Source organism: Fusarium tjaetaba, assembly GCF_013396195.1.
Source record: "Fusarium tjaetaba strain NRRL 66243 chromosome Unknown NRRL66243_c0000159, whole genome shotgun sequence".
NCBI classification, from domain to species: Eukaryota; Fungi; Ascomycota; class Sordariomycetes; order Hypocreales; family Nectriaceae; genus Fusarium; species Fusarium tjaetaba.
Window position 1 is genome coordinate 36143 of NW_023501355.1, and position 25280 is coordinate 61422.

Genomic DNA, 25280 nt, shown 5'->3' on the forward strand with positions numbered 1-25280 from the left:
TCAAGGGGGACTCAACCGCAAACGATGCCTACAGTGGTACCCTCTGAAATAAGAAAAACAAAATTAGCGATGTTGTTCTTTACTCTATTGAGATGACAAAAACACATCTTAGACCGTTCGTGTTGTCTTCAGCTCTATTTCAGCTCAACAGTTTCAGGACCACATAAACCTAGAAGTTCTAGAACTCCATAATGATGGGAGACATGGAGGGTTCAAACTAATAGGACTCGGCCTGAACATCGATCTTTACCTCATCTAGTACGCGGCTAAACAGTGAATCAAGTAATGGTGGGAACAAAGATAGCTCATCATGCCTCAGGTCCAGATTTCAGCCACTGCGTCTGGTCTGGAGAGACGTTGACTTCAACTCAATACAGAATTCCCAGTTCGGTGCTCAGAACCGTATTTCGTGCCCTTTGCCTTCTATCAACAAAAGATTATGATCTACAAGGTCTTGCAGCTTTACAAGGAAGTGGCGAATTCCACAACCCATCACAAGGCCAACATAGGGGGGCGAAACACACGGTTGACCGTTATATACCGTCAGTCTAGTCACACTGACAGTAAAAATTAGAAAACGATTGTTGATAGCCAAGGCTTGACACTGTCTACAAGATTCGTGTACCCAAGTCCCCCCATAAAAGCAGAAACGAAGAATAGGTAATGCGGCGTCACCGGCACTACACCGCACTTTTCCCTCTCTCCTCATAAGCCTTACGACCTTCCTCCTTGAGCCGGGAGTCGTCCGGTCGAGTGAGATCAACCTGCGGCATCAGGAAAAACGCTATCACGAATGCAAGGCTTGCGACGCCTGCGCCTATAAGAAATATTATGCGGAATCCTTGTCTGTATGCTGGGATGAGAACTGAGCGGATCTTTTCAGCTTCACTTTGTGAGACTGTGTCTAGAAATGTCTGAGGGTTGCCGAGCAATGTCTTTGAGTCATGTCCGTCTAGGTTTAGGGAGGATAAAGAACCTGCTAAGACGTTGTTCCTAGACTGACATCAGCGAATGTTTGTCAGAATATTCCTTGGTTTTGACATACAGAATTGTCCCGCAGACTGCAAGTCCTAGTGTAGCTCCCAAGTTTCTCACGAAACTATCATGTTTGGTCAGACTTGTCTGCGGATTACGTGGTGGGCTTGTCACTTACTTGCGGAATGATGTGACAACAGCCATATCACGCCTCTCCACCCCAGCTTGCGTAGCAATGAGCGCACTGTCACAGTCAGTCAACTTATCAAGCCTATCTGAGGGTCGCAATTTCGACTCACGGTTGGAGTGTATTACCAACACCCACTCCAATAAGTACCGAATAACCAATTTGTTTTCCAATGCCCGTGTTTTCATCAAGAGTTGACATCAAACCAAGACCTATGGCCCAGCACAACCAGCCAAACAGGATGCACTCACGGTACCGACCGATCCAGTGTACGATGAGTCCGGAGAAAGTGCTACTGGCTGTTTGGAGGAGAGTGATGGGGAGAAGCATTACTCCGGATTTGGTCGCGGAGTAGCCGTAGACAAGTTGGTAGAAGGAGGGAATGTAATAAACCTGCATGACGAAGTTCCAACCGTTGATAGCCATGGTTAGGCAGGCACCGTTGACGATCTTTGACTTGAAAATATGCACTGGATTGATGTCAGAGAACGTTTTGTGTTGTAGCATAGAGCTTCTTACGTGGTATCAATGGATATCGAGGGCCTTTCCACTGCCATAGCATGAAAGCAACGGATACAGCCGTGCCCACTACTAATGTTGCGATAACCTGAGTGGAATTCCAGGAGTACTCTTTTCCTCCCCAGGTTAATCCCAAGATAACCACTGTCATTCCAGCCAAGGCAAGGAATATGCCCAGAAAGTCAACGGCTTTCAGCTTGCTATTTATCACGTCAGCTGGAACTCTAGCAATTATTTATGGAACCCACAGTCTCCAATCTCCTTCTACTTTCTTCAATGGCATGAAGAATAGTACGCAAAACGTTGTCAAAAGCGTCAGTGGTAGTTGCATTCTGAAGATCCATCGCCATGAGTCCGCAGAACTCGACGAGAGTGCACCTCCAATGACAGGACCTATGCCATTTGCGAGAGCAACGACAGCACCCTTTAAATATTGTTAGCCATGATGATACAAGCCTTGGTCACAGCAAACTCACCAATATGCCTTGATACTTCCCCCTCTCTCGCAGAGGTACTACATCACTCACTATGAGCTGCGCCACAGTCATAAGCCCTCCACCTCCGATACCTGTAAAGGCTCGGAAGATTGTGAGCTGCAGGACAGACCGTGCCAGGGACGAGGCCAGCGATCCGACGAAGAATATCGCGAGGCCTAGTAGTAGGATGATTTTGCGAGACCATATATCAGATAATCTCCCATACATGAGCTGCCCGACTGTGGAAGTTCTGGCATTGTTAGCGTAGTCTCGCACCAGCGCTGATGAAGCTTACATGAAATATCCGCTTGCGATCCATGAGACCTGGGCTGTTGATCCCAAAGCATTTCCGATGATGTATAAACTGGTTGCCAGCATAGTCTGGTCCATCAACGCCAGCAGGTCTACACTTGCGCATGCCAGGAATATCTGTATTTCAAGTCAGCATGGCGATATCACTATTGTGTGGGACTTACTGTAATGATGGCTCGCTTTGGCACATAATTTGTCTGCTCATTGAACTCATGGGTCTTTTCATTGTCGCCTGAGTCTACAACAATAGTGTTTGCTGAGCCTGTATTACGGCTCATGACTGCGTTGGCGTCTGGTTCACGAGTTTCTGCCATTGTGTTTGGTGTCGCGACGAGTCCACCGTCTAAGCGCCGAGGTGAGCAAAAATGCAGTGGGAGCTCCTTTAATCCTGATGGCGGAATGGGAGCCACCTTGACGGTAAACAAGTCCCTTTGTGGCAGCCTTCTACCTCGCTCAAACTTGCTCAGGGATCGACGCTTGCGCAACCCTTTTGGCTGAAACAAGGTTGTTTTCCCGGTACACCGCTTCAACTACCGCTCAACTACCGTGCCGGGTACCTTGAGCCATTATTGCCCCTTTTATTGTTATGAATGACTTTTATGTAAATTAAATTAAAATGTCGTAGCCAAAGAAAGTCTGGTGCGATTGGCTCTTAGACTGACGCGAAGGTGTCATCGCTAGGGATCGGCAACTAAGGTTGCAACAGCGCGGTTTTTGCGAAGAATGAGGTTGCAACGAAGATCAAAGACGGCTCTAAACACGCCACTATAATCTCTCATATGAGCTAATTGAGCATATTTGCGAAAATTCGCGATAAACATGCTCGTTGATGACTCTGAGGCTTTCACGATGCTCAACAGACTTTCTCAGAGGTCACTGTCAATAACAATGGCTTTTTACAAAACAAAAACAAGAGTATTGTAAATATTTTCAAGAGGAAAACGAAAAGGAATACAAAATCTATCAAGGTGTTTCTAGAAGTAGTTAAATTATGGATAAAATTAAGCATCTCCACCTTGAGCCGCGCAGATGGAAATCTATCTATCAGGGTCCTTTTCTCCCAAGGCTGATACAAGCTTGCGGGAATAACCGAGGCTATTGTAAATCATACTCGAAAGAAGGAGTAAAAGATCCTTCTGAGAGTCACATCTGACCAATTATGTTGCCCATATGCGTGTAAACTCATGAATGGCACCACCCTGATGGTCAATTTCTCGTATGCACCACTTCAAGTCTCCAATGCATCATCAAAACAAGCATCAAGAACCTTAATGACCTGTTTTACTAAAGTAGCTCTATTATCAATCCGTCAGATCAAATCCATTTAGAGATGAAAATCTGTCGATCAGTAGGAAAACTCAAGTAAAACACTTCAACGAGCTTCCCTTTAGAGCCACTTCACTAGGTGACCCCCATTCTCTCTATCCACGATACTCACTTGATCTGCCGAAGATCTCAAGAAACGACTCATGCAGTCGTGTGGATATCAGCTCTTCTGATTGGTATACCGTTGCACTTGAGAAAAAGATGCGTTGTTCGGCCAGACATCCCACGCTTTATGCAGAGGCAGAGCAAAGCCTGCTGCCATCCAATGGCCAATTCAAAAAGGCTGGCAAGCCTGCGGCGTACGAAGACTTATATAGAGAGCTAGCACCCGTGAAGATCTGTTGGTTCTACTTCTGCAGTCTCCAAGCCATAACCTTAATCCAACATGGCCAGCCCCAACCCCCTCAACGTGTACAAGGGACAAGACTCGATTCAGAAGTACTTCGATCCAGAATCAGCACCGCCGCTACCACTTGTTGAGATTCCAGATTCGCTTAATCCGTATCGTCAAGATGGAGTGCGTATATACGCCAAGATGATGACTATGCATCCTGCAAACAATGTCAAAGCGATGCCGGGTACGTAGCCTTGATATGAATTTCTTATGCTTGGCTGATTGGATGATAGCCCTGAACCTTCTTCAAAATTGTGTCGTACCAGGAAAGACAAAGGCCGTCGTTGAGTACAGTTCTGGATCGACTGTCCTGTCCATGTCCTTGATTTCACGAGCTATTCATGGTGTCGATGACGTTCGAGCGTTCTTGAGTAACAAGACAAGCTCAACTAAGCTTAGGCTCATGCAGTTCTTTGGCATTGACATGTGAGTCTACCAAACCGCCCTTAGCCATCTAAGCGGGTTTTCATTCTAACGCGTCGTAACCACAGTACGCTATTTGGCGGCCCATCCCAACCAGAGCCTCTCGACGAACGCGGTGGTATCAGAGCAGCTCAAAGGCTTGCACAAGAATCAGATGCAACTATCATCAATCCGAACCAATATGAGAACGACCTTGTAGGTCTCCTCATTCGCAAGGCGAGGCTAGTGCTAATATTAGAACAGAACTGGAATGCCCATGTCAAGTGGACAGGCCCCCAAATCTACAAGCAGTTGCCCGAAATCAACGTCATCTGTGCTGGCATGGGAACCTCAGGTACGCCAACATAACCCCCTATAAGGCCTGTTAAGTAACGAGAGATAGGCACTATGACTGGACTTGGCACATACTTCAAAGATGCAAAGCCTACAGTATATCGACTTGGGTCAGTAAACTCACCATTCACATAATAATATCCATCAATGTTAATTATGACTCAGTGTTTGCACAGCACCCGGTGACCGAGTCCCTGGCCCCCGATCCTTCGCTCTTATGGCCCCGGTACAGTTTCCCTGGAAGCGGGCAGTCGATCACATCGAAGAAGTCGACTCGCACAACTCTTTCTCCCTGTCGTTAGATCTCTGTCGAAATGGCATCGTCTGTGGACCGTCCTCAGGTTTCAACCTCAAGGGTCTGTGTCAGCTTATAGAAAAGCGCAAGGCTGAAGGTACTCTGTCAGACCTGGCTGGACCAGATGGAACTATTAACTGTGTATTCTTGTGCTGTGACCTGCCTTACCAGTACATCAACGAGTACTTTGATAAGCTTGGAGAGGGTTATTTCCCCTCTATCAAGAACGAGGTGGGTTGTGTTGAGGTCTTAGTATCGACGAGCTAACGCTAGTACAGGACCTTCTGACAGTTGACTTGTATCGATATGATGAAAAGTGGGAGAGATCAGCATCTGAGGCCCTAGATGTATTTTTCGACGTTGACCGAGGAGCACTTCTCGACATGGTTCTTGCCGACCCCAAGATTGGATCTGTCAATACCGTCGACTTACAGAGCATCCTAAAGTCTAAACAGGACACTACAATAATCGATCTACGCCAGCCTGATGATTTCAGCATGTTCCATCTACCAGGCGCTGTCAATATGCCTTTCGTCCAAGGCGATACCCCAAGCCCATTCTCCAACGCCAAGCTATTGGAATCGCTATGGAAGAACCTCGAGGGGGCTTTCAAGACTCCCGGAGCAGAGCTACAGTCTCTTCTCAGCGAAAGAAGAGTTCTTCTCACATGTTACGATGGTGATAGTGCTCGAGTTGCAACTAGTGTCCTAAGAGCCAAAGGATATGAGGCAGATAGTATCAGAGGTGGATTCCAAGCGCTGAATAAAATGAGACAAAGCTCAAATCAAACAACGGTGGCTGGATCTCGGGAATCATCGCCTTGGGTGGACTTGAGTCAGGAGGCGCTGAGTGTCGGGGCATCACAGTCTGCTCCTGTTTCGCTATAGTACTTTAGTGAGACTTTATAATTGACAACCAGTTTAGAGACATGAGAATAGTAAACGAAGAATCATATTACTATACTTGGATGCCCAGTACAATGTGAAATACCGTTAGTCATATTTCGCCGATAAACCCTTTTCCTCGATGATAATGCCCTGAGTTTGGGCGAGTCATCTCGCCATGAACGTGTCTCTTCTGTCTAAACAATATGCTTTGAATGCATCTATATATAAAGTGAGATCCTTGTCACTCCAGACGTGTGAGGTCTAGCTCACTCCCCAGGCCCCGAGAACATTCTTCTTTCCCTCGCCCTTCTCCTTTAGACTCCCACTCTCTAATTTTCTAACTCTGTTCACGACCAATCCCACAGATATGGGCCCAATGATCGTACAGAGCGTGATAGCCCAGGTAACAATCAGAAAGATCTCAGAGGACTGGCCACCCGCCGTTGCACCAAAGATGCCTTTGCTTTCAGCCAGTGCCGAGATCAGATATCCGATCTCACCTCGAGCTACCATGCCAATGCCAACGATACATGCTGGATACAGAGACAAAGCCTTTTGGGGTTTAGGTGTCGAGTTACGCACTTGCGGAGCCGCCTGAGATGTATCTGTGTCAGTGACGGGTTCCAGTGGAATGGCATCACGTTCTTCTCCTTCCTGAGCTGCACTAGCCCCATCGCGAGGTGACGGGTTGTCTGCGCATTGAGCACCAGGCGCCAAACCTTTAGAAGACTTTTTGAGTTTGGGCATAAGTTTATGAGAAAGCCGCGCAAGAGCCCGGAAGGGGTTTGTGAACGACATAAGCCAAAGACCACAGGCAAGTTTAGCGAATATCATAAGAATGGTGTAGATCACGCCGCGCCATACAATGGGGCCTGTGAACAATTTTGTGATGGGGACGGAGAATCCTATGGAGGCCTAATCCAAGTTAGATTTGTTTGAAAATGACAAGTCTGGGGAACTTACGAAGAAGAAAGGCTTGAGAATGTGTTGAAGGGCAGGTTCATAGTAATGATGAAAGACCTCAGCACCCGAACCGCCTTCCATAACCTTTGGGAGAACGCTGCTCTCTGGAGCCGAGTCTTGGGTTGCTAACTCTTCGGTGACCACACCCTCTCCCGTAGCTTCAGTCGCGTTGGTGGTGATCTGTTGGGCTTCGAGATGAGGAACATCGGAGTCCCACCAACTAATAGTTGCACCAGCTATGTATGCAGCCAAGAGACTTGAAGTGCCTGCAAAAGTCGCACCAATGACTAGCCCTAGGAGATATCCGGTATGAATGACAAACGCAGTCTGACTCACAGCGAAAACCTTTGAAATTCTAGAAGTCGGACTGGCCTTTCGGAAAGCATTGAGTCGAACAGTAACTGGTAGAACGATGAATCTGCAAAGAACAGGAATGATGATAGCAAAACCAAGAGAGACAGCGACAGGTCTGACGACTGTGATGGCGTCAAAGGCATCACCACCGAGGTTCGAGATAATCTGCACCATAATGAGGCCTATGACATCATCCATCATGGCAGCACTTGTCAAAACAACGCCGAGACGCGTTGCAGAGAGACCGCTTGTGCCTAGGATAGTAAATGTTGTACCGAGACTGGTAGAGCACAAGGCAGCACCAGCAGCAAAGGCTTGCAGTGGAGTTGCATTAAGCATGGGCATAACTGCAAAAGAGAGCCCAATTGGAAGAACAATTCCAGTCGTAGCCACGATGGATGAAAGCCCAAGATTAGCCTTGAGAGATCTAAAAGATGTTGACAGACCACCTATAGCACAAATTAGAGAACATCTATGTAGGGAATGTATTTTAATTACCTTCAAAGACTAGAAGGATGAGTCCAAGGTATCCAAGCTGAACTATAGCATCTTCAACCTCCCGGGAGAGCCATTTTGCACCTGGTGTTCCCCAAGCTATACCTAGCGCTATTTGGCCAATTAGACCGCAATATGCTATTTTATCAAGCCCATAATTGACTAAACTCAAGAGAAGAAGAAGGCTTGATAGAATGGCAATGACGGTTATAGAAGGCTCGTGGTATGGAAGTGAAGCTTCCATTTTGTAGATGATGATGTCGGTTGCATTTTGTTAGTCTGGAGTTGAAGCAGGTTTTAGATATGTCGGAATTTTAATTCTCCGAGTAGGCTCGGGAATAAGACATGTAAGGTGTCCCAGAAAAACAAAGTACTTGTGCTTACAATCATAACTGCATTTTATGCACTACCGTCTTCCATTGTGATATAATTCTTATAAGTAAAACATATGAAATAGCTGGGAAGTCCTCTCTTTCCAAGTTCTCTTCGCTTCACGTTGTCTCATACCTCTGTTATCCTAACCAATCGCATCATCTGGCAGAGGAGGGCCGACCTGCGAGTCAATATCCCTGAATGCCAAGACAAGCCAATGCATTCCTTCACAGGGGTGAGGGATGTTGGTCGATTCTGGATTACTTTCTTCCCCTTACAGTTTTACCCGAGCATGGTTCGAACCTCTCACTTGCAGATTTAGCTCACCCTGAATTTCAAGCCTGCAAATTGAACAGTCGTTCCGATATGAATATGAACAGTGAGCTTAGTTGGTTTCTATGTACATGATCTCATTTTATACAACCGTCCTATCCTTGGCCGTTACATCGAGACTAACAAGCTCGATATCGCTCCTGTTGCTCTTCTTATCACTCCAGCCTGCCGTGAGCTCCGGCGAATGTGATCCTGTCCATGGGCTAGGACCAGGGTCCCCTTCTAAAGATGGTGTTTCGTCGATTTCTTCGAAGCCGCTTTGTGCTGCTCTGCGAACTGGCGCGCCAGAGGAGTTGTTTGGTCGGTCGGATGTGTTGTAGTTGTAATCGTACTTGGAACCCTTTCTACGGAGATATGGCCGGAGAGCTGGAAGGCAGGCAATGATGAGGCCGATATAGACATCGAGTCCACTCCACAGCTCTGTGACTTGTTAGATGAGATTTACTGGAAAGATGATATAACTCACCAATTGTTGTGATGGAACGGAAGTCTCCGACGACTGTGAGTTGGATTGTTAAGAAGCGCGTGAGGGAGAATGCAATATCGATTAGTCCGAGAAGGAAAACACAGTAGACACCGATCTTGACCCTCTTCCGCATGTTGAGCTTATAAAGAACTAGCCATGGTAGAGCAAAGACTGTACAAGTATTAGTACCAGTGAGTCCTAACAGGGCTGGAAGACTTACGCAAAAGACTTCCAACAAAATGCAGCGTCCAAGCAACCTGGAATGTAGTGACCAAAGCAAAGTCGTCACAGAATGGCTCTGGTCCCAAGATCGACCTACGTATGAGTTAGAAGAGTTTGAGGAAGGACAATGTAAACGGCTTACCAGTTTCGTCTAATCGGAAAGCAGAGGAATAGTTGCAGGCATAGTGACACGATCAATGCGCATACACAATAACCAACGACACCCCAAAGAACGATCCTTCTCTTGGTCATGAACGGTGGGAACAGCTGGAGATATACCACGAGAAGTGATGCCTTGCAGAGGTAGAAGGTCACGAAGAAGGGAATGACACTGGCCCACATGTACTATAATACCATAAGCTTCATGTTGTTTGGATTCGTTATGATGATACTCACCCGTAGCACTCTCGATAGCTTCTCTGGCGGGACATCCCAATTAACAAGGGTGTAGTTGATCTCGGGCCTCAACACATCCTCCTTCATGTAAATGATGTCGAACGCCGCGGTAACAAATGCCGATATCCATGCTAGAACCCGTAACCAATCTGCAGCGACGAGCTTTTGTTTCTGTATTGCGAGTCGCAGGTAGATTCGAGCACCGATGATGGCAGCGGCCAGCGTAATAAGAATGAAGTTCACTGCCTAAAGTGGTGGATTAGAGGCTAAATTCAGTGGGTTACTTTAGAGGGGACAGACCAGCACAGCGGCGCCTGACGGCGCAGAGACCATTGTGAGACTCCAGGCGAAACTACAGCATTAAACAGAAACAGAAACAAACAAAAAAGCAAACGAATAAGGAGTGTTTATGGTTTCGGTTCGGACCATGCAATGTAATGTAATGTAATAGAGTAGACGAAAACGCAGAATGATCGTCACAAAAGTTGCTGGGGATAAAGATGATAAAATCCCTAAAATAAAGCCGGCGATATCTCAGGCCAAGGCTAAGGCTAATCCTGGCAATCGTGGACTGGCGGAAATCCCCCATATTTTTGAGCTTGGCTGTAAGCTTATCAAGTGGCGCCCGCTAAAGGCTTCGGGCTGAACATTTAGAGTTCACGCTACGGGCACCTCGCTTGAAGTGGAACCTCGTTACGTGACGAGTTTAACGCATTGGGTCTCATCTTCAAGCCCTGTTTGTTCAGTGGGTGAAAGTCGCACCATTGGCTTTAGTCGAGACTCATTGCGGAACCGAGATATCGAAAACAAAGCCTTCATTCCGAAGATTGAGTAGGGCTGAGCTGAGCTGAGTCGGGACGAGAAAATGATCGACCTGATGTGATGTGATATCAGTCGATCATCCACGTTTATTGCCAAGAATCTGCATGAGTCGGGGATCTAGCCACAACTGAAGCCAAAAAGCAGATAACCAACAGAGCTGAAAAGCAACAAGTCACATCCTGAGAGATCGCACTCCTGTCTTTGAGGATTCGTCTAAGCAAAAGGGTCAATCTGCAAAGTACCCACGGACAATGTCTCAATATCGGAACTCCTGTTGGTCTTCTTCCGACTACGTACTAAAACGAACAGATGGCCTAACCAGAAATCCCTACCCCTTACTCAAAGCCGCAATATCGCCAGCTCACTTCTGGGCCGTTATCACCAACAAATGTCGTAAAGTTTCGCGTTAGTGTGTTCCAGAACTGGGATAGACCGATAGGCGGATGCAGCGGATCCTGCCCGTCGATGCAGATATGTGCCGGGTCCTCCTTGTTAATATTGGCTGACAATCACACGCGCACCAACAGTCTTCCTGTACCCCCGATAGGCCCGAACTCATAAACGAGCCTGAACGAGAGCAACCATTTCGCGTACCTGTTGGTTCTGCAGGTGAATCCTTGTGATCGGCCGCAGTCAGCCGATAGATTGTGCAGCGGGACAAGGGAGTTGACTCGGATCTTGTGGTTGCTTTGTTCTTCGAGACTCTGCACCCAAGAAGACTATTGTTACGCTTCGTACCAGCACATCAGTTCATCTTGTAAATTGCTTCAATTATTAAAAGTTCTATATGTAATGTAGTGACTCGTATACATGTCCTGTCAGCCCATCTTGCTAACTCTGGCCTAATGCTTATGAACGCAAGTGCCGCGCTTTCGAAGCTTGGCCGCATCGGCCTTGGCCCTCTCTGACAGCGCGTTGGCGTTGAAGCCGCCGATAGTTCGGCGGGCGAGCTTAGCGCTGGTCTTGTCGTCGTTAGGGAACTTGGCCTTGACGCCAAAGTTCTGCCCGTCAGCCACATAAACCACCTCACCGCCGACCATGGTAAGCAGAACCTTCTGGCGGCCGAGTTTGGACTCGGGGACCTTGAAGAAGTTGTTTTCGAGGATGATAATGTCTGCGAGCTTGCCTACTTCTAGAGAGCCGATCTGCTTGTCGGCGCGGAGGAAACGGGCACCGTTGATGGTGATGGATTGAAGAGCGGATGTGCGGGAGATCCCGTTGCCGGGAAACTTTGCGTCAAAGGGAGGGCCTTGGGATGCGGGGGAGTTGGGGTTCTGAGGATCACCGGAGCGGGTGACGGCGACCTTGAGTGCGAGGAACTCATCGAGAGGATCAATCTGTTTGTGTTAGACATGTCTCAGACATGAAAAAAATGGCGATACTTACAGGCCAATCGCTTCCATAAACAAGAGGTCGACCCGCCTTCTCAATCTCAGCCCAAGCCTGAAGATTGTCCTTGCGGTAGTCGGCGAGAGACTTGAACGTGTTGGGGATATAGAATGAGCTGAGCTGCGCCCACTGGTAACTGACAATAGGATCGACCTTGAGCTTAGCAAAGCGAGGCCAGTCCTTCTCATGCGACAACTCATCGTGAGCGAGACCGAGACGGAAATCCTTGCGGGGGTATTTCTTGCGGAACGACTCAGCAGCATTGAGACCGACCCGGACAGCAAGGTCGCCATCGACGTGCAATTGAGCGTCAAAGCCAGCAAGGAAGAGAAGCTCGAGGGTCTTGGTGAGAACAGCAGGGTTCCAGTAAGGGTTGTTGAGGGAGTTCTTATCGGGAGCCCATTTGCCATTGAGATTGGAGCTGTTGACGGGTGCCCAGTAGGGATCAATCAGAGCAGCGGTGTTGGCAGGATAAGTGATCACACCGTCGATAAAGGCCTTGATCGCCTGCCACTTGAGTGTAGGCTTGGGACCAATGGCCTTGTTGTCGTGCCAAGGAGTAAGCTTCTTGACGACATCCTTGACGAGCGAGGGAACACCGTCGATTGACTTGGGCGCTTCAATGCGGTAGTCGAAGTACGCGCGCGCAGAGAGACCATCCTCAGCCTTGATGGTGCTGAAGAGAGTGTGATGTTCCTCACCAGCAGCGGCTTCCTGGAAGGTAGTAATACCAGCCTCGCGAAGAAGCTTGAGAGCAGCGCGACCAGCCTGGACGTTCTCCTCGGCGGTGGGAGGAGGAGGACCAGTGAGGAGGGCAGAAGCGCCATCTGAGAGAGCGCCAGAGGGCTCCTGGCTACCAGGAAGACGAACAATCTTGCCATCGGCGGGGTCCTTGGTGCTGGAGTCGATGTCGGAGAGCTCGAGAGCGCGCGAATTGGTGAGGACAGTATGGTAGTCGCTGGATCGGATGATGATGGGTCGCTTGGTGTTGAGCTTGTCAAGCTGCTTCTTTCCAACATTTCCGCTCTTCTCAACAAGACCAGCATAGTCCATGTTGACAACCTCAAGCCAATCATCATCCGTCTTGCCAGTCTCGCCATCAATGCAACCCTGAATGTGATCTAGCACATCCTCAATTGGCAGCGTCTGGTAGCTCAGATCGCACTTGAGAAGAAACAGACCACCAGAGAGAACGTGCATGTGCGAGTCGACAAGACCAGGCATGGCCATCTTTCCCTTGAGATCAATGACCTTTGTGTTCTTACCAATGTACTTGTCGGCGGATTTCTTGCTGCCGACGTACTCAATCTTTCCGCCGCGCACAGCGAGAGCTGATGCATGCCCGTTAGATGGACACATGGTGTAGATCTCGCCATTGACGAAGACTACATCTGCGGGCTTGACGACGGGCTTTACAGCGCTCGCCGTAGCGAGAAGTGCGCTGACACAAAGAGTGAGAAGACCACGAGCCATGATTGAAGATGTCGATGATGGTGATCCCCTTCAATTGAACCTGACCTGAGCGACATAACATTGGTATAAGTACATCGCTCAATGGTCCCTGCACTACAAGCTAACATGGGGTCTCCCAGCGGAGCGGTCGGCTAGAAGACCACTGTAATATTCCATGCCCAAAGAGGGTCAGAAGGCCGAATTCCATTGTGCAGGGACTACAGCAGATCGTGGTGCTTCCGGCGGCTGCATCGCCTGCAAATGGTTAAGCCCAGCGGGTGCTTCCCCCCAAACAGACAAGTGGACACCAACAGACCATAGTTAGTGATTAATCTATAATAGTAACTTGCTGCAGGGTCTAAATCCCGCAGAAACTATTGATCCCTTTCATCCCACTGTGCCTCTGCGTGATTCGCTGCATTGTTTACGACGATAAGGTGGTGTTGGTGGGATACTGATGTTGCGATTCATTACCTACGAGCAGTTTAGTCGTAGGCGATATGATCTCTATGACAGAAACTCTCACGGATCTAGAATTGAAGACTAGACGTTTGCGAATGATTGATTCGAGTACGATCTGTTGTGAGGCGCGCTGTAGAGTTTAAGCTACATCTAAGGTTAACTAATAAGTTAAGGTTGCGGGTCTGTAGATCCACGTGAATGACACTCGCAATACGACACCACTAACATTTAACTTTGTCGCACGCGAGCAACAATGACAATTAGGACTCTGGATATAAAAAAAGTTCAATTATAAATACCGTCGCGCCTCTAATAGTCCGAAGCATCATCATTATGTAAGTTATAGCTAATCGCAATTTGCAGATCCTACCCCATCAAAGTCTCATACCCATTCTCCATCATGACATCCATCCAATACACATCCTGCTTCTCCTCGTCCATGCAAGACCACGTCTTCTTAACGAGCGTCAGCATCTGGCGAATAGGCTTTGCCGCCAAAATGTTTTCAAAGGCAGAAAGTCGTGAAATGATAGTCTTTCTGGCTTGCAGTACATCAAGACCAGCCAGAGGCACTCTGAACCTTGTGCTAGTCGCGATGCTTGCCACTGGAGGTTGCTGTAAATTCGAAATCCCGCAATATGATCTGTTCAAAGACATCTCGCTGCAGATACTAACAAATAGAAGTGGTTGAATAGATCTGCTTCTAGACGTAGTCGGGATATCCTTGACTAGGTCTAGCACGTGGAGAGCTAGACACGTCAACCACGTATCTGCCAATGTTCTATCATCTGGGTAATTATTCGCAGCATCTGGAGATCCTGACTGGAACGCTTGGTTGTTTGGGCTTCCAGATTGTATGTAAGGCAACAGAAGATCCGGAAAGTTGCGATACAATTGAAGCAAGCCTGTACATCGATAAGCTTCAGCAATGCTGACTAGATGGTTAGCCGGAGTCATGTCGTCACCAGCATCGACAATGTCGTTCTCTGTTGGAAGCCGAATTGCGCATAACTCAGAGTGCAGCTGGTCCGAGGCAATCATAGCTTCTTGAGCACGATGTATATCCTCTTGAGACACAAATCGCCTTGAACGAATCCTCTTTCGTTCCTTTCGTACAAGACTTCCAACTTTGGCAACGAGTTCTTGAACTTCAATACCGATTCCTGTCTGCGGGTGAGGCATGCGCGGTTCTTGTAAGTCAAGACATTCTGGAGGCGCTGGTTGAGGCTGAACATGTCTAGTGCTTGAATCCACGTCTGTGACGAAGGAAAGCAGCATTTTCCAGTAAACAAGCGAGTTATAGAAGAAGAACTCCTTCTTCTTGTCGGCGACTGCTAGGGCATCGCCACGTGCTTCGGCGGACTGAACCATTCGGGATAGAACGTCGAATTGCAGTTGGCCAAGACTACTGGGATCATGCCACGACAGACTCATCCCCAACATGACTAAAGCAAGTAAAGATGATGTCTCGAGTTGAGCAATCTTAGCTTCTCGTGATAAACAGATCATAGCTTGATCTCGAAGCTGGCGGCCGACGGGAGTGAAATTCGGTGATACTTCGGATAGACAAGCAGCTGCCATGCTTTGCGTGATGTAGTAAAGTGATTGAGATCCAGACCACATATTCGAGATGGTAGTTCGGTATGGGTTCATTGGGCTGTCATAGCAAGACATCATTCCGCAAACCTCTTTAAAATAGTACTCTACCAAGACAGACGAATAGTCCTGAAGGGCATGAGCCAAAGGCATCTCGCCAACAGTCTCGACGGTTTGGTTTTGAGGCTCCTGTCTAGTCAAGGCTTGTGAAGTCACTTGCGCTGGCGGAATGTGCTGTGTTGGAGTCATGGTAGCGACAGGCCAAAGTCTCTCATCGGTAGACCCTTGACCTATGGTATCAGGTGTCTGTCCAAGCGCCTGTTCCGGATATAGCTGCAACACGTCATCCGGGAATTGCATGAGAGGCAAAGCGGCATCTAGCGTTTCCTGGCCTTGTGTATCGACACATCCGGGATTCATAGCTTCGTTGAGTTGATCCATGAGTTCCGGATCATAGAAATTGTTAACAAACTGCTCAGCCGGCTGAGTCTGATAAGGCACATATGCCGAGCTCGGCTGCGGCTCAGCAGTGACGTCGCTCCTAGGCGTTTCCGCGACATCCTTCGGAGACTTGGAGCCAGCTTTCCATCGCAGCGGCTTTTGATACCCAGGACATGGGATACCCAGTCTCACACAGCGCGAACACGCGGGCTTGGACTCATCACATTTGAGCTATTTAGGGGTCAGGCAGGGCTCGGATGAGCGGGAGGGGTAGCCATACTCTCTTGGATTTGCAGACGGCACAGCCAGTGCGTGATCTGGTGATTGTTTTTGGTGCTGGTGCGTATGATGAGGACAGCATGACGACCCGTTTGGATGTATCCGCGTTGATGAGTGGAGATGGCAAGGTGCAGATAGATGGAGTGATGTGGAGTTAAGAGGGGCTGTCATCACGTGACGCTACTAGTGTCCGGATATGGGACTCGGCTTCAGCCTCGAGGTAACATTCCAGCATGTAAACCATTGTGTACTATAGTGCTGTGAACTAATTCCTAATAATGCTGTCTATAAGTTATGGCTTGGTTTGGCGATCCAGAGCACAAGAAAACAACATATATGTTTCGTGATGAACTACTAGTTCCAAAGTGGAACTCAGCCCAGATATATCCGTGACCCGTCCCCTAAGTCTCCAAGACATCTCCGGTTTTCCTAAGGAAACCTGTCTCGTGATAATATTACTAGAAACATACACTCCATGATCAAGAATTGCTTCTCTTATCTTGTCCATCTCATTTCGTATCCGATCCGAAGCAATGGATAATATTCCCAAGGAAATCGCCATCGCATATCGTTCCCGAGACTCACGATGCTCCACCAATCCTTACCAAACTCGGTATTAATTAGAGAAGGAAATCAATACCATAAACGGAAGTCCTAAGCCAATGCTATGCTATGGCTACGGCACAGGATCACGGCTACTGTCACCTGTCCTTGGTTATCTGAAGACATGTTTGCCGAGGGTCCCAGGTTTCACTTGACCTATCTTTTACCAAGGGAGCCCGCGCTTTGATGTTGCTCCAGCATCGAAATCTTATCAATCATGGCTGTTACTATACCAAGTCCTTCTTTCAAGGTGGCTCTTGTTCAGATGAAGCCAAAGGTCAGCCACCAACGTATAATCCTTTTATTTGACTGACACTTACATGCTAAACAGCCCCTTGACGCTGAACATAACTTTGCACATGCTGCCGAGCAGATCCGTATCGCTGCTGATCAGGGTGCTGCACTAGCGGTACTGCCAGAATACCATCTTACAGGATGGGTCCCCGAAGAGCCATCTTTCGCACTCTCCCCTGAAGACGCTGGCAAATATCGAAAGAAATACCAAGACCTCGCCGCCGAGCTTCACATTAATATCTGCGCTGGCACTTTTGTTTCCCAAGCCCCTAAATCTGATGATCAACAAAACGCTGATGCCAGACCCACGTTGTTAAATACGTCGGACTTCATCGATCACAACGGAAACCTCCTCGGCACTTACACAAAGACCAACCTCTGGATACCAGAAAGACACACGTTAACATCCTTTGTCGATCATGCTAAGAACATATCCAAAGATGATTACGCTGCCCCCAATCCCCACCAAGTCATCGACACCCCTCTCGGCCGAGTCGGCATCCTCGTCTGCTGGGATCTTGCCTTCCCAGAAGCCTTCAGACAGCTCGTACTTGCGGGCGCCAAGATCATTATAATTCCTTCATACTGGACGGCGCTTGATATGTGCAAGGATGGTCTCGCATATAACGCCGACTGCGAGAGGATGTTCATCCAGTCTGCCCTGGTAACCAGGGCATTCGAGAACACCGCCGCCGTTATTTATTGCAATGCCGGTGGGCCCGCGGCAGAGGGTTTCTTTGGCTGTAGTCAAGTGGCGCTACCTATTGTTGGAACGGTGCCTGGGAGCTTTACAGATGGCGAGGAGGCCGTGCGTATATTGGATGTCGATATGAAGACGGTGGATATCGCGGAACGTAATTACCAGATCCGACAGGACTTGGCCAGGGATGATTGGCATTATGGGTACCTCAAGAACACAGTCGCAATGTTGTAGGATGTAATACTTGATACTTACTTAGTCACTTAATGTCATGTTTGTGCCAGTTGTCTCTCAACCCCTCTCGCGTGTAACCAAACAGACGTACACAAACCGTAGAATCAGTACTTGAAAGGTCGACTTCTCCATAGATGTAGTCATCTGCAGCAAGGTTGCTGACCTTTACTACCTCAAAGACCAAGGCGTCAGTTATTACATGCATAGCACTAAAGATTAGGCCAATGGGGAGAAATAAATGGTAAATTATTACAGTCTGTCCATGTCGCGATAACCTCGAGAAAGACGCAACTTTTCATAGAATGGCAAAATCCCACGCTCTTTAACTAAACCAATACCAATGTATCATATCGCTACCCACTATCCTAGCATCGCTATACAGTAATCCCACAAAGTACGATTATTCATCGTGCTTCGAGGTTGAGCTAGAGGAAATTTCTTTAGGGCCCCTCTGTGACACTGTATCTGTCACGGGCAATTCTTCCCCCAGAATGTACTCAAGTTTGGGTCCCTCGTAAGACTTTCTCTTTCCGAGCCAAAGAACCGCTACAAATACGATGAAGATGCCCAATACTGCAATCACATAGTCTAAATCTGTTAGCGTCTGGCCATCCTATTTGCCTGGGGTGACTTACTCATAGTTGACACGTTGACGGGAATTGCAGGAGGGAAGCAAAAGAACTGTTCAAGATGTGTCAGCATCAGGTCTCGAATTCGCCAAAGTGAGATGCTTACAACAGAGGTCACAGCCACAAAGATGACGGCTGTGTAGTTCGCGATGTAGCCTTTGACACGACCAAGAGAAAACTCGGGAGGCTGCGAAAGCACCATTTGTCGGCCTCGAATCAGAAGGATAAGCACAGGGGCCGCGTATGAGAGGTTGAGGAATAGTGTGCAGCTTGCAATATAAGCATTGAAAGCAACCTCGGGGCCTTTGGGTACATTAGTGGTAATAAGTAGACTGTTTAGAAGAGAAACATACCAAGATAAAGAAGACCGAAGAGAAGGTTGAATATAGCCTGCACGATAATAGCTCGAACAGGAACGTTGAGCTTGGGATGAAGATGCGACAGACTTTAATAGTTAGCTATGCTTGTATGGGGAATGAAGATAGGATGCTTACTATCTGGAAAAGGGAGTACCGCCATCTCGTGCCATAGCCCAGATGAGACGACTGCCGGAGGTAACACAACCATTAGCACCGTTGACGAAGCACAGTGCAACAGCAACAGTTAGTACGGTTGCAGCAGCTCGGCTGTTGGTCGCTTGCAGTATCATCTCTGTAAGAGGGCTTTGTGTAGGCGATGCGAGCAGCAGATCAAGGTCGACGAAGCAAAAGAGCATGACGATGATGAAGAAGATTCCGCTGAAAACTGTTAGTGGGAGACTTTTAGGGGGGTTGGCAAAACTTACGTCACGCCTCCGACCAAGACTGCCGCAACCATGGCTTGGGGGGCATCCTTGGATGGTCGAGGCATTTCTTCAGTCATATGTGCCACGGCATCCCAACTACAGCATGTTAGCTATGCCCAGTAGAAATCGGCGAACTAATTACCCAATGAAGCTCAGAGCTGACTGTAACAGACCAAGCATCCAAGCCGTGCCATCACTCCATCCGGTGGTATTTGAGAAGTTGGTGAAGACGAACTCTGCGTCAGTCTTGGGAGAGGTAGCGAGAAGGACGATACTGATGACGACGACGCTGAGCAGAGACCAATACACTAAAGAAAGTCAGTTTAAGTAGGGATGTATTTGTAGCTCGACTTACAGGCGCCTTCGTTCCATCGATTCAGGATGGGATAGCCAAAGATGTTCAGGAACACGCCGACGATAGACACAGCGACGAACATCAGATACGTGCTCCATTGGGTAATTTCGTAGCTACCTCCAGAGCCGACGACAGCAGCCGCAGCAAGAAATCGAGCTATAGTATGTAAGCAATTGTTTTATCGGTGATCTTGGTTATATACCTCCGAAGTAGGCTGCAGTTGTGTTGAGAGTCAACCAGCCAGCAATATTTGTCCATCCAACAAGGAAGCTCTGTTGCAATTAGCGATATGCATAAGAAGTAGTCATGGTGAGCCTTACATTAATAGTCTTCCATTTCTTGGACGAAAGAGCAAAGGAATAGTGATACTGTCCTCCGGCTGTAGGATATAGTGAGGCTAATTCTCCAACACTTGCAGCCAAGCAAATATTACAAAGAACGCAGAAAATAAATCCGTAGACGAAACTAACAGAGCCGCCTGATGGCATTACTAGACCTATTGATCCAGCAAGAGAAATCCATGTACTGCATTCAATTAGTTGGCGACTTTCATGTGACGCGACGGCACTCCTTACTTGAGAATGGCAAAAGCCATGCCGATCATAGTGATCTTTGAGAACCTCTTCTGGAGGTGACCCTCCTGGGCTGGTGCATCAGTCGCCATACTTGCTACTGCCAATCGATTGCGGTAGAGTAAGGGGAACAGAGATGAGGTTTAAGCTTTTACCCCAGACCAAGACCAGATATAAAAAGCTGAACCAACGTTGGTTGGGTCTTGTCTTATCGCGCGTTGGCTGGCAACTTACTCGCGACGGGCGCCCAATCAGCGGGTAACGAGTCTCCGCCTCCGCGTTGCGGGGGAAAATTGATCAAATGATGGGCTAGACCAGAAGCGGTAAACAATAGCTTAGGAAAACTGGCTTGAGGCGTATTTTTAGGTTCCATTGTCCCGTATTTCTCGGCAGATAAGGCTGCGAGATAAAGGAACACCCTTGTTCTAGAATCTGATCATGGGTAGAAAGGGGGGTTCGAAAAGGAGAGAATGAGGCGATAATAGGAGAAGGAATTCTAATTGATATTGATAAGATTTAGATTGTTATTCCCAAGGATAGTACAGAGCATATAGTACTTTCTTGTAAGAAACAAACCCTCATTGTTAAATCTCTGATTGGTTCTCTGTATGCCGTGTAGGTTAAGCGGGAACATATTCAACAGTCAACTCCAATATTGAAATGCGTGAGCTACCAAGGTGGTCACTCTTCGAATCGATGGTGTAAGATCAAATTACCGGGCTTTTTTCTGCAATGAACTAGTATAGATTACCCCAGGCTGTTCTAGTTGATAGTCCTTGTCTTGACTTGCCCTTTTCCTACCGGGCACCGATCCCCATCTATTCACGACGTGTCTCAGTTTGTGTAACAATTTTCATGACTGAAAGTAGATAACCACTAAGAATTTCAAGAGTATCTTTTTATAAATAAAAGGAGGAGTATTTGAATGACTATTTAGTTTCTCTGACGAGAATGATGCTGTGCAGAGCTCTTGTGCTAAAATCACGTAACCTTTCAATAAAGCAGACATGAAGCCCCCTCTAGTCTTGAATATCAATCCACATAAATTGTAATTCGAGTCAGTCTGCAACGTGAGTCTCTGTAACAGAAGGTCTCAATTCTTATTACCAGAGCTTTTCTTCGATGCCTCGACCCTTTCCTCGATCTTAGAAATCTTGGCAGTCAGTAAAGGGCTTGGGTGTTAGAATACTTGGACATACCACGCTTTTCGAAGGAGAGGAGCCAGCATCTTGAGTCCATGCACCAGCATGGGCAACCATAGCATCCTGAGCTTTCTTGTGGTTGTATTTGACGGGATCAAGAGCCATTTTGAAAGGAAAGGCGTAATCCAAGAGTTGTAGTTGATGAGAAACTCGTAGTTTTAATGGTTCAAGTAATGGAAGATAATCTCTAAAGATTCATTCAAGCTTTAACCCGTAATCGGCATCTTATATAGTCATGAATCGGAACTACTCTGCCATGAAGCTACTCTTCAGATTGTAGACCTCTCTCAACTACGCTTGGTCACGAAGCCGCAATACAACCTTAACGCTGCTCAGACACCTGCCGTAATCTTTGGCATTGCCAATTCTAGAAAGAACAAACTTCATTCATCAGGCGGCATAGAGATCTATTGACGATTGATAGGTTGACCCGAAACTAGTCTGCCTCATGACAGGTCCTGTCTTACTCAAGCATCAGACCTATAAGATGTTGGGTGCAATCCAGATCCGGAAATTCCAAACTTTCAATTCCCGGAATATGAGACGAAATGTGACAGAGGTGCAGTAGCTTCTTCTGCTGATCGACGCGAGGAACCGGATTACGAGGTTTCCCCTGAATATCTGGAGTTGATCTATAGAAAAAGAAAAGAAAGGCTGCCGCAGAGGCCAAAGCGCCGCATTGGAATTACCTGATACGGTATGGTGTGCGGGTTGCCTTTTTTACCAACTGTTAATGAGCTGAGATGACTCGCTGAGGATGTTTCCAAGCCATAATCAACGATAATGTCAACGGCCAAGCAGAAAGTTGAGACAAAAGTTTGGAGTTACCATATTCGGTCTAGTTCAATTCTGGGGGGTTGAAAGAACAACAATGCCATGCCCTTCTGTCCAATTAATGGCCAAAGACAAGGGTTACTCCAATCTTACAGTACATCGGACTAGACAACCGGGCACTAGCTGGGAATGACGTGTTGATTGATTGCTTTTTTTGTTGAGGTAAGAGGACAGAATGAAGAAGAGAAGACTGTATGCTCAATTTACACTTGGGTATTTCTTCATATTCGGATACGCAGTGTAACTCTAAGTCTCTAACACTTCGTCAATTAAGAGCCAGTCTCTGCGGGTAGCCGTTACCAGACTTCAAGCTTATTTCCCTAGTCATACAACTACTCATGGCCCCACGAGAGCTATCCTTTATCCACAGCCGTGCTCCCCGAGCTGCTGGGCTGTCGGACAACGCAGTGGACGAGCACAAAGATCTAATTGGCGACCTATACTTGACCCAAAGTTATACTCGAGACCAGGTAATCAACTACCTAGAAACAAATCTGAGTTTCACCATATCGTGAGTATGAACTTCCCCATATTATTTCTCCACTGACGTTGTTGTCCGTAGTCGGGATCAATTCTCCAAAGCAACGAGACGTTGGGGTTTTCACAAGCAGCCTCGAGGAGCCCTCGCTATTCAATCAACACCGAATGAGACGGCCAGTCAAAGCACGCCTTGTGAAACCGCAAGTAACGAGCCATCATGCGTGACCACCGTGGTTGACTCTACGGACCAAGGTCTCATACTTACAAATGAGTCAAGCAAACGCCCCCGAAGCGGCACAAGCTCTATCAGTCGCAGGAGTGATATCACAACCCCTGGCCCATCCTCGCCTCTTCCTCGCCGCCCACTGAAGCGACCCAAGCCCAGAAGCGAGTCAGGCGACTACACTCCGGGGCATGTCGCATACTGTGCAAGCAAGGCAGCTGTAATCAGCCTTTCGCGTACAGCTGCGAAAGAGAATGCTTATATCAGAGTTAACTGCGTCTCGCCTGGTATGCTTTTGCCTTTCTCAGGTCTGAGTATTGGCTGACTGTGTTTAGGATCCGTGAGTACTGCTGAAAGCCTATCTGACACACCATTGAATCTCTCTACTGATGGCGATTTCCTTTCTACCCCATTGACTGCACAATCGAGTCCACGTTGTCAGTACACATACGATGACAAGCTGTCGGCAGAATACCTATCTTGTTGCCATCGCTACACTAAAGCTTTCAACTACTACCTCAAGATCTCTATTCCTTTTCAACACAAAACGCCTTCAGCCAAGCAACGACGCGCCAGGATGCTTGATACGGCAAGGACTGCCAAGAAACGAAGACTTTGTGAGATCGTGAAGGTGATGATGGAGTCTGAGCTCAAGATGAGCAATGACCCTCTGATTGGAGAGGTACACGACCCTTGCCCTTCCGATGGAGTTGAGATGAGCCCTATGCAGTCCTTCCTATTTCATCGCCACCTTGCGCAGATCTATGCGCATAATGGAGATACCAGCCTTGAACAAAAACATCTTGATAAAGCCAGAAACTTTACAAAGGCTTTCGACGCACTTGGTCCAGAATCGATAGACCTTTGGACATTGCTGCGTCTCCAAGGAAAGAAGCATCATGATATTTCAGAGGATTTGCTGAACTCACTCCAGTGGGATAACAAATTGTTCGCATCCGATATGGAGCGTTGCCTTACGCTTTGTTGGCGCACGCTGAGAGATACTCAATGTCCAAAACCTTTCCCAGGCTATGACAAAGAGAGACTTGAGGGGATGAACCCGACTCAGATGAGTGACCTGGCTCTTCAAAAGAGACCACTCTATCTGTGGAGGAAATCCAGTTTCCTATTTACCCACTTTTGGAAAAACATCCAACTGGAACGTGAATCTCCTGTCCCGTGGGGCCAAAGCCTGCCTACAATTTCCGCGACACACTTTTTGTTGGTTGTGAGCAGGATCATCGTTCAAAGGTCGCTTCTTGTCTCCTCTGAACCTAGCAATGGCCCACCCGGACTTCGGCCCTCAGACGTATCACTCTATTGTGAAATCATACCAGCGCTTCTTTATGATAACTCATTCACACCAGAAAGTGCCAAAAGGGAGTTTGCCACGCAATTCGTTGAGCATTACTCATGGTCTCCACCATCTGCTCGCAAAAGTGATCTCGCTCGAGAAGTTCAGACTCATCAGATGGAAGCACTCGAATCAGTCTTGGCCACTCGACGCAGCCGGTCATCAACTCCAACATCTCACACATTGACAGCTTTGAAAGAAATTACCGGCAAAGTTCGACGTGCATCAACTGACAACGAATTTTTGGACTGGCTGATACAACAACACGAGCAGCTAGCCTCTACTAACCAGAGAGATACCATCATACATGTCGAAGGGGCGCTATATCCCCCGTCTTTCGGGTCTTCTAGTATTTCTTCTTATTTAAGAACATCTCTGTCTGCCCATCATATATACCTGGACGTGCTGAATGGAAACCCTACTCTCGCCAGATCCTTGGCGTCTAGGTCTTCGCGCTCTTCTCAGGTGTCAGGCTCAAGCTCACTTCAAAGGTTCAAAGCAGCAGCGCCGAACAGAAAAGAACAACCAGATACACCCTTGGGGCCTGGGATTCACGAACTCCTCCGGCGTTTGGAGGATGGAGAGCTATCATGGGAAGATTGCCCGTGGGATGATTATTTCCAGTCACTGGAGCGCCCCGAGCCCAGGAGAGATTTGAAATCGGCCATGCCAACTCTAATGGAGGAGGGATCGGTTGTACCAGAGGAGGAGAAGGAAAAGTCAACAACAAGGTGGAGGATAGTGAAACTGCTTAAAGGCAAAGGTAAAGTAGATGCAGTCGGCTTAGAATAGCTTCTAACAGCTTCGGCATACGATCACCACATCAGTTAGCAAAAAGCCCTAATTA

At 47.7% G+C, this 25280-nt stretch overlaps 9 protein-coding genes across 9 annotated transcripts; 3 read left to right on the forward strand and 6 right to left on the reverse strand.

The window, feature by feature from the left end:
- Positions 1 to 680: 680 nt before the first annotated feature.
- FTJAE_7816 (tetracycline efflux (otrb)) lies at positions 681 to 2783 on the reverse strand (the record flags this gene model as incomplete). The annotated part of the gene is made up of 9 exons (XM_037354568.1): positions 681 to 993; positions 1046 to 1099; positions 1154 to 1219; positions 1275 to 1632; positions 1682 to 1881; positions 1930 to 2105; positions 2158 to 2407; positions 2453 to 2586; positions 2634 to 2783. 9 exons carry the CDS (start codon positions 2781 to 2783, stop codon positions 681 to 683), a joined length of 1701 nt encoding a protein of 566 aa, XP_037205072.1.
- Positions 2784 to 4180: 1397 nt separating this feature from the next.
- FTJAE_7817 (cysteine synthase A) lies at positions 4181 to 6127 on the forward strand (the record flags this gene model as incomplete). Its single annotated transcript, XM_037354569.1, has 7 exons — positions 4181 to 4373; positions 4423 to 4615; positions 4681 to 4807; positions 4856 to 4946; positions 4995 to 5055; positions 5111 to 5471; positions 5519 to 6127. 7 exons carry the CDS (start codon positions 4181 to 4183, stop codon positions 6125 to 6127), a joined length of 1635 nt encoding a protein of 544 aa, XP_037205073.1.
- A 261-nt stretch (positions 6128 to 6388) lies between these two features.
- On the reverse strand, positions 6389 to 8183 carry FTJAE_7818 (Na+ H+ antiporter; the record flags this gene model as incomplete). Its single annotated transcript, XM_037354570.1, has 3 exons — positions 6389 to 7042; positions 7091 to 7893; positions 7943 to 8183. The coding sequence occupies 3 exons, from the start codon at positions 8181 to 8183 to the stop codon at positions 6389 to 6391; spliced, it is 1698 nt and encodes a 565-aa protein (XP_037205074.1).
- A 543-nt stretch (positions 8184 to 8726) lies between these two features.
- On the reverse strand, positions 8727 to 10061 carry FTJAE_7819 (uncharacterized protein; the record flags this gene model as incomplete). The annotated part of the gene is made up of 6 exons (XM_037354571.1): positions 8727 to 9064; positions 9111 to 9281; positions 9331 to 9425; positions 9475 to 9677; positions 9729 to 9974; positions 10029 to 10061. 6 exons carry the CDS (start codon positions 10059 to 10061, stop codon positions 8727 to 8729), a joined length of 1086 nt encoding a protein of 361 aa, XP_037205075.1.
- Positions 10062 to 11392: 1331 nt separating this feature from the next.
- FTJAE_7820 (amidohydrolase ytcJ-like) lies at positions 11393 to 13412 on the reverse strand (the record flags this gene model as incomplete). The annotated part of the gene is made up of 2 exons (XM_037354573.1): positions 11393 to 11887; positions 11937 to 13412. 2 exons carry the CDS (start codon positions 13410 to 13412, stop codon positions 11393 to 11395), a joined length of 1971 nt encoding a protein of 656 aa, XP_037205076.1.
- An 807-nt stretch (positions 13413 to 14219) lies between these two features.
- On the reverse strand, positions 14220 to 16251 carry FTJAE_7821 (Arginine metabolism regulation II; the record flags this gene model as incomplete). The annotated part of the gene is made up of 2 exons (XM_037354574.1): positions 14220 to 16121; positions 16171 to 16251. The coding sequence occupies 2 exons, from the start codon at positions 16249 to 16251 to the stop codon at positions 14220 to 14222; spliced, it is 1983 nt and encodes a 660-aa protein (XP_037205077.1).
- Positions 16252 to 16989: 738 nt separating this feature from the next.
- FTJAE_7822 (carbon-nitrogen hydrolase) lies at positions 16990 to 18000 on the forward strand (the record flags this gene model as incomplete). The annotated part of the gene is made up of 2 exons (XM_037354575.1): positions 16990 to 17049; positions 17104 to 18000. 2 exons carry the CDS (start codon positions 16990 to 16992, stop codon positions 17998 to 18000), a joined length of 957 nt encoding a protein of 318 aa, XP_037205078.1.
- A 400-nt stretch (positions 18001 to 18400) lies between these two features.
- Positions 18401 to 20432, reverse strand: FTJAE_7823 (HNM1-choline permease; the record flags this gene model as incomplete). The annotated part of the gene is made up of 12 exons (XM_037354576.1): positions 18401 to 18573; positions 18636 to 18681; positions 18736 to 18932; positions 18983 to 19074; positions 19124 to 19366; positions 19414 to 19509; positions 19556 to 19721; positions 19769 to 19924; positions 19971 to 20040; positions 20089 to 20147; positions 20202 to 20293; positions 20344 to 20432. The coding sequence occupies 12 exons, from the start codon at positions 20430 to 20432 to the stop codon at positions 18401 to 18403; spliced, it is 1479 nt and encodes a 492-aa protein (XP_037205079.1).
- Positions 20433 to 22714: 2282 nt separating this feature from the next.
- On the forward strand, positions 22715 to 25225 carry FTJAE_7824 (uncharacterized protein; the record flags this gene model as incomplete). The annotated part of the gene is made up of 3 exons (XM_037354577.1): positions 22715 to 22887; positions 22939 to 23366; positions 23415 to 25225. The coding sequence occupies 3 exons, from the start codon at positions 22715 to 22717 to the stop codon at positions 25223 to 25225; spliced, it is 2412 nt and encodes an 803-aa protein (XP_037205080.1).
- Between the last annotated feature and the right edge of the window lie 55 nt (positions 25226 to 25280).